This window comes from Garra rufa, chromosome 20, assembly GCF_049309525.1.
Source record: "Garra rufa chromosome 20, GarRuf1.0, whole genome shotgun sequence".
NCBI classification, from domain to species: Eukaryota; Metazoa; Chordata; class Actinopteri; order Cypriniformes; family Cyprinidae; genus Garra; species Garra rufa.
In genome coordinates this window covers 37,948,096-37,963,778 of record NC_133380.1, presented here as the reverse complement: position 1 = coordinate 37,963,778, position 15,683 = coordinate 37,948,096, and the positions used below count along the sequence as shown (strand labels likewise).

At 37.9% G+C, this 15,683-nt stretch overlaps 1 protein-coding gene across 1 annotated transcript; it reads left to right on the top strand.

Moving 5' to 3' along the window:
• Window positions 1-631: 631 nt before the first annotated feature.
• Window positions 632-14,150, top strand: rap1ab (RAP1A, member of RAS oncogene family b). The gene is made up of 7 exons (XM_073825655.1): window positions 632-729; window positions 3,651-3,719; window positions 3,814-3,870; window positions 6,378-6,518; window positions 10,102-10,245; window positions 11,931-12,043; window positions 13,065-14,150. Exons 1-6 carry the CDS (start codon window positions 673-675, stop codon window positions 12,018-12,020), a joined length of 558 nt encoding a protein of 185 aa, XP_073681756.1. The 5' UTR covers window positions 632-672; the 3' UTR covers window positions 12,021-12,043; window positions 13,065-14,150.
• The last annotated feature ends 1,533 nt before the right edge of the window (window positions 14,151-15,683 follow it).

Here is a 15,683-nt window from a genome sequence, read left to right as displayed (position 1 = left end):
TATTTACACTCTCTACACTTTATGGAAGGTATTTGTGAGATATGACTGAGATACATTACTCAACATTGCAAAAACACGTAGAAACATGTCGCAAATGCAAGTGAAATGGTCGCACTGTAGAGCCCCGTTTTGATTTGAAGAATGTGTTCGTTCAAGGACGGATGGAGTGAATGGTTTTCGCTGATCAATGTACATTCTTTGTGCATAAGGCTGTTCAGGCCACAATTCTGGTTTATTTGCTTTGAAAGCCAGTGGTGGTTAACTATTATCTCGTTTAACTTTTCCCACACAGTAATGTAAATGCACCTTCCGTCCTGTTTTCTAACACACTTGGGTTGTTCTGTCATAAAGCAGATTTCATCCTCCATCCTCTTTCCTCTCATAGATTTGCGGTGTCCAGTTCAGTGTGGGCCTAATGATATGGGTTGAATCCATGTAGGCCCAGAGGCTCAACAGGCCTCGCTCCTGGCTCTAGACTGTACACTTTTCCATCCAGAACCCACAGCTGCTTTTTGTTTAGGAGGTCATGCTTGCAAAATCCCCCACCTGGGCAACAATCCAGGACGCTCTCTACTCCGCGTGCACAAATCAACACATATCAATATGTAGAGACCTACTCATTCTCTCATCTTGTTTTTAGAGCACTGAGGAGCCTGGTGTAGAGACCCTGTCATGCGTGAATACAAGCTTGTGGTGTTGGGCTCTGGCGGTGTGGGCAAGTCAGCCCTGGTAAGTACAGTATACCATGTCATCTTCACCAAACCTCAGAGCAGCTAGACTCCAGTGCTCAGCCAAACAATGTGATCCACAGTAATGATCATGCCTGTAATGTAAATGCCTATTCACATTAATTCCAAGTCTGAACTACTCTCTCTAAAAAAAATGTGCTTTAAAAGGTTCTTCACAGCGATGTTGACTCTGACGTTGTTCTGTGTGTACAGTGTGCATTCTTGCACTTGAACGGACAAATACTAGGGATGCACTGAATATTCAGCCACCGAAAATTTTCGGCCGAAAATGGCCCAAAAGTGCATTTTCGGTTTTCGGCTGAAAGATTTTTTTATCAACGAAACAACTCGACCGAAACAGTATGTTGACACAAACAGAAAATGCAGCATGCACATGCTTGTCTGAAGCAACACGTACGGTGTGGACGTATTTCAGTATATCTGAGAAAGACCCAGGGATAGCGATTTGCAAAACTTGTAATGCCGAGAGAGGATGTGTCTGCAGTCTTGCGTTCAGTGATGAGAGCAGAGATCGGCGCTTTGCGTGCAGACAGATGTAGCTTTCAGTGAGTGAAAAACAATGGCTTAACGTTGGTTTTTCGTTGCAATATTTTAAAGATATGTCTTTTCTATATACTGTATACTGTGAGACAATGAGACGATTATACTTCATATGCTGATATTAATTTAGTCCCCTAATATTTTTCTTGTGCCCCGAACATGGTGGGAAAAAAATAAAAAGAAACGTATTTTGTGTAAGGTTTGTTTTTGAAAGTCTTAAAGCTCTTAATTTTCATTGATGACTCCAGTGTTTTTAGGGGTTAAGAAAGTCCTAATTATCATTTCAGGTGGTCTTAAATGTTAGGGACTGAAAGACAAGAATTGCGATGAAACTTCAAAAGGCTGTCCACTGAATAAATATGAGCGCTGCACGTTTCAAAGTCATTTGCTGCGCTGCTTTATGTACCATTCTGATTCTCCTGCTGGAAGAGAAACGTGTAGAGTTGTAAATGTGAACTGATGGATCCACAAGATAATGTGTTATAAAAATTTAAATAATTAAACAATTTAAACAAAGGCAGTAAAATATATGCATATGTTATTTAAGTAATATAAAATTTGATTGATAATAGTTTAAATTAATATCATTTATTCTTTGAAACTTTAATATTAATTTATGCAGTTGCAATGCCTTGATTTTAGAAAGATTAGTACACAGTCATAGCCATAAATGCAATGGTACTAATAATTGCCATAATTCTTTCGGTGTTTCGGTTTTCGGCCTTGGTTTCCAATTTTTCATTTCGGTGCATCCCTAACAAATACAAAAAGTATGTCAAAATATTGGTTGGTTTAGAAAAGTTTAGTGGGCGTTTTCTTTTAATGCATTTATTGTAATGTTAGTGTTAATGCACGCAGTGGTGCTTTGTTTACAGCGGTAAACAAGGTAATGGTGTATTGTGGCTGTCGCATTCTCGGGGATAAATGTTATTGGGGTCGCTTCAACCCGTGGACATGAAAAACAACCTGTGGCAACAGTGTTAAAGTAGCCCGATTTCACAGGAAATTTGTGGACTTGGCAACCCTGGTCATACCGTGTACATACAGAAATGTAAATGTATTCACAGCAGCCCGTCAAAAAAAACATTCGTTTTAACTTGAAGACATTGGGCCGTAAGTATATTACTATTGTTCAGTAGAATGTACCTACTACTACTATTGCTAAAATTATTAAAACATATTGTTTTTAACTAATAATCACACAACATTTCCATGTTTTAATTTAAAGTAAAATAAAGTTTAATTTCAGTAATTAAAAGATAAATGAAATTAATGTTTTATGCTTTCATTTGATAACCAGAAACATTTTAAAACACAACACAATTTCTGAGGGGAATTTTTTTTTTTCAAAAGGCTACTGTAAGAAAACATTTTAATAAATTAAATAATGTTTATGCATTCAAAAAATTAGACGTGCTATAATAATAAAATATATGGTGGGGGGAAAAAAATTCATAGGGCCCTAAACATGTCATTTTCATTATTCTTTTAATAAATTGATGTGAAGTTGTAGAAGTTTCATGATTTATTTAATTACACATGCTTTTTTAATAACAATAATAATATTTAATTTAGCCATTAAAAAGGAGTAAATAAAAAAAAATGGAATCCAGAAAATGAAAACCAATAATTGTAACCTCTACTAGTCAACCAGAAAATCTTTAGTCAAAGGCAGCCCTAAGGACTAGTTAAGCAACATGACACAATCAAAAGAGTGACGTTTTCTCTGAAAACCACGATTGCAAGTTTGACATTGATTTTGATACAAGAGTTCAAACGAGTAGTTAATATACATTTTAGTACAATATTGTCACTGTTGACTGTTTTTGCTTGATTTTGGTGAACGTAAAAAGTTCAAAAGGTCATAGCAGAACAGTCACGCATCTCTGAGCAACACAACTGTGTTTCGTTACTGAATGATTCTGTTTTTTTTTGAAAGAGTGAACCGTCTTAACAAATCGTTTGAATGAATGCCTCAATGACTCGCTCATTAAAACAGTCACTTGCTGCCACTAGCAGTTTACGTTCATATTATTAATTAGTTTATCTTTGAGTTTTTTCCTCTAAATTCAGCATAACAAATAATACATCCAAAATGTAAAAACTTGATGTTAACCTGCAGCTTTAATGCTTGTTCCTTTTAATTCAAATAAGAGGTCATGCAAGAGGTCTTCTATTTAACTTGAGGATCTTCTGTTGGTCAAACAAAATGACCTTATAACTGCCTTTGCTACTTTGAAAATATATGGGAGTTGTGTGTTTTTTTTTTTTTTTTTGTTTTTTTTCTCCACTGTTGACTCTTTTTACAGGTTTGTGTGAAACCATTCTCTGGCTCCTATTTAATATCTCTGCCTCTTGCAGACGGTCCAGTTTGTCCAGGGAATTTTTGTGGAGAAATATGACCCCACAATAGAAGACTCCTATAGAAAGGTAGCAAGCTTAGTAGATTCTCCTGTCTTTTGTTTAATACTCCAGTGGACAACAGAAGCTTACGTTTATTTCTTCCCCTCTTTTCCTCATGCAGCAAGTGGAAGTTGACAGCCAACAGTGCATGTTGGAGATCCTGGACACAGCAGGAACAGTAAGTCCTTTTGGCCTCCCATTTAACTGTATGTCAGCTGTATTTATTCTTGTATTATTCCAACTCAATTTTTGCCTTGAAGTTAGCCTTAGATGCTTACATTGCAATAAATATAAATTACTACTACTTAGGGATGTTAACCGATGACCGTTTGACCGGTGGTTGACCGTATCAACGTTAACCGGTCAAAGTTGTCGGTAGTCGGTTAAAAAAAAAAGTGCCGGTGCGTCTTTTACGCATTCTGAAGGTGCCTGTTTTATCCATTGGTTTTATCATGTTGCAGTCTATTAGGCAACATTCCACATAAGATGGGCTTAGATTTGGAAATACATTACATCTACATTTCAGTGGTAACCGATAAGGTGATGATGATCATCATCTTTCTTTATTATGGTTAGCACTACCTCAACTAAAGCGGCGTCTCTTCGGAGCTGTCATTTTCTTAAATGAGCCGTGGCAATGTTTCAAATGAGCTTCTAACCTAGACAAACGCCTTTATTTTCAAAGCGATCACCTTGTACCCAAACCATTTGAAACTAAGGAGCCATTTGTCCTACGATTACATACAACAAGCTCTTCGGTGCCGCGTTTGCGGGACTCATGTTTCGCGCTGTCGGGGATTTTAAAAAAGTGACGTGAGTGGCAGTCAGTGTGTGTGTGTGTGTGTGCGGGAGGCAGAGCGGCAGAGAGAGGCCGCGATCACACCGAGCGCGTTTTTGCAGTTGGAGGCGCCTCTTTTGAATGGTTTTCTGTTGGCAGTGAGCGTTCTACGCGCTGCTTATGTGCCCCAGGCGCCTCGCGTTTTCACCGCCTGCTGCGCCTCGCGTTTTTGCAGGAGCGCTCTGAGCACGTGAAGTTGAAAAAAAATCAACTCTGAGCGGAAAAACGCCCAACGTCATTCGCGTTCTTTTCCATTGTCCAATCGAATGAATGGAGAGGCGGACCTTCTGTTGTGGTGACGGAATTTTACGGTTGCTTAAAAAGTCCGGAGACTGCAAGAAATAGAGGAGAAACCTTTTGTGTCTATCGTGGGTAACCTGGAGCTGTATTATTTAGGGTTTCTGCTAATATGACAGTTTACTTAACAGCATAAAACTAAGATTTTAGAGTGCTCGCGCTATAATCATTTGATTTGACTGACAGGACAGCTGTTTTGGTCATTGCTTAGCAACATAAAAAAAACGCAGCACGCTCTTTTATTAAAAGTCACCAAAAAAAAGGCAGTGCTGTGCGCCTCGCGTTTTTAGAACTAAAAGACGCGTTCGGTGTGATCGCGGCCAGATGCGACAGAGTTGCGAAATTGCAGGCGCGGCTCGAAATGGCTGTTATTTCAAATAGCGTACCATATTTTAAACTAATCGGTTAACCGGTTTCAACCGGCTAATGAGGCTCGGTGGTCGGTCAAGAAATTTTTTAGTTTTCGCCATCCCTACTACTACTACTACTGATATGTATACTTTATTACACATTCTAAATAATGAAATGTTTGTAAATGCTCTAAACAAAAAAATAGAAATTTGTCATTTTAAAAAGAATTCAGATCCTCCCAGGCCTATTCAGAGTATAAGTTTAAAAGGAACACTCCACTTTTTTTGGAAATAGGCTCATTTTCCAACTCCCACCCCGAGATAAGTTGAGTTTTACCGTTTTGAAATCCATTCAGCCGTTCTCTTGTTCTGGCGATATCACTTTTAGCATAGCTTAGCATAGATCATTGAATCCTATTAGACCAATAGCATTGCGTTCAAAAATGACCAACGAGTTTCGATATTTTTCCTATTTAAAACTTGACTTGAATTATATCAAGTACTAATACCGGCGGAAGATGTAAAGCCGCGATTTTCTAGGTCTATAAGACTATAAGTCTGCTTCGGCCATGTTACAGCAGCAAACTTCCTTGACTATTACGCCGGAATGGAAATGTAGTTCCTAATCTTATCAGCCTCGAAAATCGCAGCTTTACATTTTCCGCTGGTCTTAGTACACGATATAACTACAGAAGAGTCGAGTTTTAAATAGGACAAATACCGAAACTCTTTGGTCATTTTTGAACACGATGATATTGGTCTAATAGGATTCAATGATCTATGCTAAGCTATGCTAAAAGTGCTATCGCCAGAACAGGAGAACGGCTGAATGGATTTCAAAACGGTAAAACTCAACTTATTAACTCGGGGGGAGTTGGAGAATGAGCCCATTTCCAAAAAAAAGTGGAGTGTTCCTTTAAAATCAGTTTAAATTAAACTTGTTTGTTGTTTTTCCATATTGAACACATGTCTCTCCTAGGCTTATTACATTTAAAAAAGAAATCTGTTTCTCTTACCCTGTAAGACGTAAGGTGGTTCTTCAGAACACAAAAGAATATATTAACAAATTCTGAGACATTTTTGTCCCTCCACTGAACTTTGACGCTTCAAAAATCTCATTAATTAACATTTGTAAAATATAACTTCCAAATTTATTTATTGCTATTTTTTCATGTTTCTTTTTTGTGTCTCTCTTTTAAGGAGCAGTTCACGGCTATGAGGGACCTGTACATGAAGAATGGTCAGGGCTTTGCTCTTGTGTACTCAATCACAGCACAGTCTACATTCAATGACCTGCAGGACTTAAGAGAGCAGATTCTGCGAGTGAAGGACACAGAAGATGTAAGTGTGAGAGTAAAAACTTCCTGTTGAGTGGATGATGTTTGGATGCATGCACAGAGAAGCACTTTAGAGACTTAATTTAACAAATCACTGCCTTACTAAAACCATGTTTTTTTCCCTTCACAAGCCAAATGCATAGTAGTTTGTTTATTTCTCTCAATAGAAAAAAAAATATCTAAAAATCAAAGGTTTTTCGCCCCATGTGCATTTTTATATAATGGCTTAAAGCAGGGGTTCCCAACCTTTTTTACTCCGGGGCTCCCCTCCTTCTCCGGTCAATTTTGCAAGGCCCCCCTATGCCTGACATGTCCTCTTATACTGTACTTCCACAGTAAAGAGAGAAGTATTTATTTTTAAACCTTTTTTATTAACCAAAACATTTGTTTTGCCTTATTTTTCTTCTACTGCATGTTATAAAAAAAACTCAAAATTCAAACAAACTTTAAATTAAAACTTCAAATATACCTTATTATATTAAAAGAAACCCTCTGCTCAATTCTAACTTTTCAAAATTATTTATATATATAACTGACAGCGCACTCTGTCAGTGCGCGCCTGATGCTCATAATCACTGACTCCTCTTCTATCTTCTAAGTGAGCATCAATTATAAAACACTCAATAATTTGGACAACTAGGCAAATGTTTTGAAATTTCACACAAAAATACGATAGGGATCAGAGCCCCGAGAGCACGCAGTTTGTGAGTCAGTAGCGGACTTATGCGTGTCTAATGTACCACTCTGATATACACGAGTGTTATACATTAGGCACGCGCAAGTTTGTTATTACACTAATCATTTTACCTTTACATTAGCACAACGGTTTGCTTCATGCATGCAGCCGAGAGACGTAGTTTGCGTACAGCGTTTGGAAGTTTTGAGCCGCCATTCAGTCTGTATTTAACAGTGCGATGAGGCTTGCTGCGCCGAGTCTGAAGCAATCAATCACAGAACACGAGAGAGGCTGTGCTTTTATAATTTTCATTTAGGATATTAATAACGAAATTCTAATTATACTAATATATAATTATATTAATACAATTATAAGATAATATTTAAATTAATTTTAAGATATCTCGCGGCTCCCCTGGAGGATCACTGAGGCCCCCTAGTGGGCCGCCACCCCCTGGTTGGGAACCGCTGGCTTAAAGAAGTAAGACAATTTAGTGTGCAATTTAGTCTGATGAGATGTAATTTGGTTAGTAAATGGCAAGTTAAAATCATGGCAATATATATCAATAATGCTTCAGTTAATTCGCCAGCAATATTGTGAATATTCTATATATTTCCCAACCCTAAGCAAAAAAATTCTATCATCCCATGGGTCTCTGCAGCAGCCCGTCCTCAGCTGAAGTCTTCTGGCTTGCCTCTGTTCTGTGTCAGTCAAGGGATGCCCTTATTTGGACGTGTGTGTGTGTGTGTGTGTGTGTGTGTGTGTGTGTGTGTGTGTGTGTGTGTGTGTGTGTGTGTGTGTGTGTGTGTGTGTGTGTGTGTGTGTGTGTGTGTGTGTGTGTGTGTGTGTGTGTGTGTGTGTGTGTGTGTGTGTGTGTGTGTGTGTGTGTGTGTGTGGTATGAAGCACTGGCCCAGTGGATCACAGGCATGAGCAGTTAACATCTCTGGAATGTGTTTTGATTGGCCTTACACCGCGTGCGTGTCTTTCTGTCTCTCTCATCATGCTGCTTCTGCGGTTTGGTCCATGCTTCAAGTCCTGATGCCCAGCAAAGGTTCAAATCTATTGCGGCTGGAAGGCATGAATGGGCCACTTAAGGCGGTACATTAGTAGTATGAGTTTGAGGCCAGCTGAGAGTATGAGTGAACTCTTTGGGTTCTGGTTTCTGATCTCATAAAAGTAGTAGTTAGTTCACTAATGATTCTATAATTACTGAGGATTCACCCATAATTTAACCATTAATAACAATGTTTGTTGTTAGATGCAATAAAAAAAACAAAGTTTACATCTTTTTTTTTTGGCTACAGTTTTGTCATATTCAGTTGAGGCTGCTTACAGCTCTGCTGAAACTTAACCATCTTCTTCTGGGTGTTGTAGATTTAGTCATACAGGAAATAATGCATGTCATAGTATTTTGTTATGATTTTTTCTCCGCGTTGACAGTTTTTGAATCTATGCTTTTAATTTTGCTGTTAAACAAAAAGCAGAACAAAACCTTAAAGGGATAGTTCACCCAAAAATGAAAATTTGATGTTAATCTGCTTACCCCCAGGGCATCCAAGATGTAGGTGACTTTGTTTCATCAGCAGAACACAAACAAAGATTTTTAACTATAAATGGTGCAGTCTGCCAGCCATATAATTGCAGTGGATGGGCACCAGACCTTTAAAAGTAAAAAAAAACATTCAAATCCAAATTACACCCTGCGGCTCGTGACGATTCACTGATGTCCTAAGACACGAAACGATCGTTTTTTGCAAGAAACTGAACAGTATTTATATAATTTTTTACATTTGATACACAGCCACGTCCATCTGTCCTGAGCACGAGCTCAGCATCCGGCTACGTTTGCTTGTGCGAGCTCATCCGGGACTGTTGACTTTTCACCGATTTCCCCTTCCGGCGTTTGCGTATACTACGCCAGAGCGCATTCACATGTAACGAGCCGGATGCTGAGCTCGTGCTCATGACAGATGGCCGTGGCTGTGTATAAAATGTAAAAAATTATATAAATACTGTTCAGTTTCTTGCAAAAAACGATCGTTTCGTGTCTTAGGACATCAGTGAATCGTCACGAGCTGCAGGGTGTAATTTGGATCTGTCTGTGCATGTTTTGTTTTACTTTCAAAGGTTTGGTGCCCATCCACTGCCATTATATGGCTGACCGACTGCACCGCTTTAAGTTAAAAATCTTCGTTTGTGTTCTGCTGAAGAAACAAAGTCACCTACATCTTGGATGCCCTGGGGGTAAGCAGATAAACATTTTCACACAGTTTGAGACAACGTGAGGTTGACCAAATCATCACAGAATTTTCATTCTTGGTGAACCGTTCCTTAAAGTGTGGTATTGCTTTAATGCTGTCACTCTCAGATGATTCGGTGTCCTTGCCCCCAGCCTGCTGTGCTACTATTTACTTCTAAGCATTGCATTCCTAGTTCTGTTTCTCTGCAGAGGCTTGTGCTGAGGTATCTGCCCCGACCACCACCTCTTCATGGTTTGTTTAGATTTTAAACCTTTTCCATCTGGCCAGTCCAAACATGGCAGGCTTCTGGTGCTTTAAGAAGAGTCTACTGAGAGGGGCGCTCTGTTATTTCCACTGTTGTAGGGCCACAGAAGGAAATGGGAAAACTGACTGCATCTTTCTAGGTGGCTTTAAAACGCTCACCTACGACTGTTACGTTAATTGAAAATAACTTTTGGAAGGAAAAAATAATGTTTTTCAGTATAATATAATTTATATTGACCACCCCAACCTCAAAGCCACCATACACCCCAACGCGGACACTGTCACCTTTTTTCCTCTGATGAGTTTGCAGGTCTGATGAAGGTTTCTGTTTAGTTTCTGTGGCAAAACGATTGATCCACATAATTATCTTTGTGTAGTTATTTCTTTTTCTCTACTCTGACTGTAGGTGCCAATGATCCTGGTGGGTAATAAATGTGATCTGGAGGACGAGAGGGTGGTTGGAAAAGAACAGGGGCAAAATCTGGCCCGGCAGTGGAACAACTGTGCCTTTCTAGAGTCATCCGCCAAATCGAAGATCAACGTCCTTGATGTGAGCATGTAACATTTATTCTCCCCCCATTCAGAACATATTCCAGTAGTTTCATGTTTATATTGAGGACTTTAAGACTGTCCTGGAGGTCCCCCATTTTCTATGTCTCCCAGTTCAGGTCTTCTCTACTAAGGCTACGTCTACATTAATCCGGATACATTTGAAAACGGAGATTTTGTTTTAAAACGCTCTCCGTCCACACTAGCGTTTCCAAGTGTTTTCCAAAAGATTCTCGTCCACACTGAAACGTAGGAAAATGTCAAATTCGCCTTACTGCGCATGCGTAAAGCCTCAAATTATACAGAGGTAATAGGTTTTCACGCAATTCTTCTGCGGGGATCATTTGCGGAAATATCTCATCATCCACTGACGCGTCTATATCGCACTCATTCATATTTTATCTGAAAAGCAGTTGTCGTCATGTTTTGCAGGACAGCAACTGTGAGTAAATTTTCTGTCATCATTTTAGGACTGTAATTTGAGGAGTGTACAAGGTAAATCTCTTTAGCAGCAGTGTGACAGTGAATAGCACAGGCACAATTCCTGCTGTAAACATAGATATCTATTGGTACAATATGCATCACATGACTAAATATGCGTCATCGTTTTCAAAAGCCTCCGTTTTCGCAGTCCGTACTACAATGTGAAAACGGCGTTTTCAAATGTATCCACTTTGGAGAGCGTTTTCAAAAAGCTCCGTTTTCCTTGACAAAAACGCCGTCTCAGTGTGGACGGAAGGCCAACACGGAGAGAAAAAGATGCGTTTTCAAACAAAAACGTATTAGTGTGGACATGGCCTAAGGCAGTGTCTACTAATGAGCTGATGAATTAATCGGGTGTTTTAGATAAGGGGGACATACAAAATGTGCAGGGTTGGGGGGCCTCCAGGACAGGTTTGAAAACCCCTACTTTAAAGGAGTAGTTCACTTTCAGAACAAAAAATTACAGATAATGTACTCGCCCCCTTGTCATCCAAGATGTTCATGTCTTTCTTTCTTCAGTCGTATAGAAATTATGTTTGAGGAAGACATTTCAGGTTTTCTCTCATATAGTGGATATGTATGGTGCCCCCGAGTTTGAACTTCCAAAATGCAGTTTAAAAGCAGCTTCAAATGGCTGAAGGGTCTTATCTAGCAAAACAATTATTTTTCAAAACAAATTGACAATTTATATACTGTTTAACCTCAAATGCTTGTCTTGTCTTTTCTCTGCGATGTGCATGCGTAGTCTGTGTAATCCGGCTCAATACAGTTGGGGTATGCCGAAAAACTCACATTTTGTGATCCTACATCACTGCAGAAGTACCGACCCAGTGTTTACAAGTGAACATGCAAAGATGATCAAAAAACAGGGTTGTAGGACGATTTTGAAGAAGACGACGAGATGAGTTTTTCAACATACCGTAAGTTTTGAAAATAACAGATTGTTTCATTAGATAAGACCCTTCTTCCTCAGCTGAGATAGTTTAGAGCCCTTTGAAGCTGCATTTTGGAAGTTCAAGCTTGGGGCACCATACATATCCACTATATGGAGAGAAATTCTGAAATGTTTTCCTCAAAAAAACAATTTATGACTGAAGAAAGAAAGACATGAACATCTTGGATGACAAGAAGGTGAGTACTTTATCTGTAAATTTGTTTCGAAAGTGAACTAATCCTTTAAGATCATCTTTTTGCACGTTGCAGATCTTCTATGACTTGGTCAGACAAATCAACAGGAAAACACCAGTGGAAAAGAAGAAAGCAAAAAAGAAATCCAACTGTATCCTCCTGTAAAGCCAGCAGCAGCTCTGATCCAGGTCTGTCCAACATTCATTTATTCAGTATTTATTCAAAGCTTCTCCCAACTGCGTTATTTTATTTTTATGCTCAGGCCAAATAATTTTGTATCCAGTATTCAGAAACTGAGACTGTAAAGTTGGCCTGCTTAGTATCCAAGAGAAACACAATATTCTAGATGATATAATAATCTTAAGTAAAAATCAGTTAAAATTAAGCCATGTTTAAAACCAAAGTGCTCCGAACTGGATTTTTACAGCCAAAGCAATCAACGATTGTGATTGCCAATACAGGTTTTTTGTTATTTAATGATTTTGTAATAAGCTCCATCATAACTTGATATTTCTAAGGTATTTTCTCATTTTCTGTAACTGAGTTAATGTACTAACAATCGTTTACTTGTTGGTCAATGGGTGTTGATATGTAAAATAAATATCATTTATAAATATTTATTATAAAATAATTATATTAAATTATTTATTTTAAAGTAATTACATTCCCTGTCTTTTCATTTAGTTGCATGTTGTTTATTTTATTCTGAGGATATCTGGCAGTGCCCGTAAAAAATCAGGTAGAGATGGTACAAGAATAAAACTATATACAGTGCAGTAGTACGTCTTAATTTAGAATTGAAAAAAAAAAAATCTTCATTTGTCAAAAAATCCTCAAAAGCTTAATTTGACACGCATTATGCGGCACCTCACTTGATGTGAAAAACCTCATGTGGCCCTCGAGTCCAAAAAAAAGTTTGCCCACCTCTGATGTCAATATATACATTAATAAGAGTTTTAGTGCAGTGCCTGTTTTTGCTGCATGTAGCATGCTGGACTCATCTGAAAATACATTATGAGTGCAATGTTTGCAGTAAAGGCTTTTATTAGTCAACATTCCAGGAAGTTACCTGACTAAACTTATCCACTAGAGGGCAGTATTTGCTCCATCTATAGCTGTTAAAATGACTTAATTCTTGTGCTGTGGCCGTGTGTTGTATTATGTAGTAAAAGCACTTTAATATGAGTTTGTGTTTTTATTTCTCTGTAGAATGCTGTAATGAAGAACTGTTAGCTTGTTTGGATCATGCCAGCATTCCCATCCTCAGTGAGCGATTCAATGGAACAGCTGACTGACTGACTCAAAGCAGCACCGGACATGGCAGACGAAAACACCAGTCACAACTATTTTTTATTCCCCTTTATGTCGGCAGAAAAACGAGGAAAAACTCCATTTCCCAGAAGCGATTTCAGTAGAACTGAGAACAGCTGGACATTTCCCAGACCTTACAGACTTTTTACGTCACTGACCGTGTGGCTGATGAAGAAGTTAAACCTCATTTCAACATAATTGTGAAAATTTTCAATTACTTTACCGAATGAATCTTAGGATATAATACCCTGGGATTCTTCACTTATTTTTCATTTCCCTTTTCGCTGAAAATCTGGTGGCAATATTTGAAATCCTTTATCTTCCTCCAAAAACCCATGGATGCATCTTCAAGCAAACGTCAAGATCTGCGCTGTCAAGGAGAAAATCAGTGAAATTTCAGCACAAATGTTTTTTAAACTCTTTCCCATAAACTCTTGAACTCTGTGCTTTTCGACGGCCTCATCGCCTGTTGAAGAAGCAGGATGAGAAATCAGAATTAACAGTATTCACTTGGGCAATACCCCGTGTTCAAGGACATGAAGGATGACGGCGTTCAATATCAGCAGACAGCATGAGCATCTTTAAGTGTAGATGTTGTAAATGATGTCAAGTTCAGTTGTTTCCTCTCATAAGTTGATACAATGTGTAAATGTCTATAAATGACGGACGATGTATATAAATGTTTTGCTGACGGCTATGGACGCGTTCATCAGAAAGTACTGCCCCCCTATTCCCAATGTGACGTTCTTTTGTATTCGGTCACTTGGTTTTCCTAGCTCATATATTATATTCTAATGCCATTGTTTCATAAAGACTGTTTGACGAGTAAACAGGCCTTTTATAGTGTAAAAAGTGAGGGGGGACGAACGATTTCTATGTCTATCGAGACTGAAATATATTGTACTAAACCAACTATTTCCTCTTGTGTTTTTCTGTCAAAAGATGATCTGGCTTTTAAGATTATTAAATTTTAGTACCTTTTCATTATTTCTTCCAGTTTGTATTTTATTGGTTTATCTTTAACAAGGTCCTCTACTGATGTGTTTGTGAAGAGCTCATTTCACAGATTGATGGATTAAATTATTATTATTTTTTTTTTACCCTTTTTTTATTCTGAAAAAAAAAAATATTGAGATTTTTGTCAAGGAACTAATTTTACTAGCTGCACTTTGGAACTAACACACAAAACTTTGGAACTATTTCAGAAATGTCGATTAAAAAGTATTGCAACATGACAGAATTTTCATTAACTGATGTTATGCGACTTTTTTTTCCGCGATTTTTGTGGGATTTTGGCTATTAATTGAAAGTGACCTGTAAATGCCAAAAAAAAAAAAACAGTTTCCATTGCTGTTTTGCAAAATATTCCTTTTTCGAATTGCCTGAAAAAACACCTCATGCCTCAAATAACTTTTTTACGATAAATGGGAGTTTTTGCGAAATTAGCTGCGTTTCCATTACAGGTTTGTGCAAAATTTTGGCGCCATTTTATGAATGATGATCACAAAGTATTGCAAAATGACAGCGTTTCCATTAACCCATGATATGCAACTGAAACGTAATTTAAATTATTTATTTTTTTCCTCGCGATAAGTGATGGCAACAGATTTTTGTTGGATTTTGGCTATATTTGATCGAATGTGACCTGTAAATGCAGAAAACAAATGTTTCCGTTGCTGTTTTGTGAAATTCCTTTTTCAAATTGCTTGAAAACCCACCTCATGCAAGCGTAAAATGTTTTTGCGAGATATGGGAGTTTTTGTGCAATTAGCTGCATTTCCATTAGGCGTATTTTCAATTTGCGCAATTTAAGGAGTACAAGCTTTGTATCCACTACAGATTTGCGCAAAACCTTGGTGCCATTTTATAAATGACGATTTAGAAGGAATGCAGAATGACGGCGTTTCCATTAACTGATGTTATGTGACTGACATCTTTTTTTTTTTTTATCTCACGATAAGTCATAGCAACAGATTTTTGTGGGATTTTTGGATATATTTAACCGAATGTGACCTGTAAATGCAGAAAAATTTCTGTTGCTGTTTTGTGAAATTGCTGAAATTGCTTTTTTGCGAGATATGGGAGTTTTTGTGCAATTGGCTGCGTTTCCATTACAGATTTGTACAAAACTTTGGCACTATTTCATAAATGTCGATTAAAAAGTATTGAGAAATGACGGCGTTTCCATTAACCGATGTTATGCAACTGAAATTTTATTTTTCTCTGGCGATAAGTCATGGCAACGGTTTTTGTGGGATTTTGGCTATATTTATTTGGATGTGACCTGTAAATGTGGAAAAAAAAAAAATAATTCCATCGCTGTTTTGTGAAATATTCCTTTTCGAATTGCCTGAAAAAGCACCTCATGCGAACAAATTTTTTTTTTTTTTTTTTTTTTTTTTGCAATATATGGGAGTTTTTTGCGCAATTTGCTGCGTTTCCATTGCAGATTTGCGCAAAACTTTGGCACTGTTTTATACATTTCAATTAAAAAGTATTGCAATATGACAGCGTTTC

Excerpts from the sequence above, each read along its gene's own strand:
- rap1ab (XM_073825655.1), top strand. The coding sequence starts at position 673 with ATGCGTGAATACAAGCTTGTGGTGTTGGGCTCTGGCGGTGTGGGCAAG. Across the intron at positions 3,720-3,813 it reads TAGAAGACTCCTATAGAAAG|CAAGTGGAAGTTGACAGCCA; the intron begins GTAGCAAGCTTA and ends TTCCTCATGCAG. Across the intron at positions 3,871-6,377 it reads TCCTGGACACAGCAGGAACA|GAGCAGTTCACGGCTATGAG; the intron begins GTAAGTCCTTTT and ends CTCTCTTTTAAG.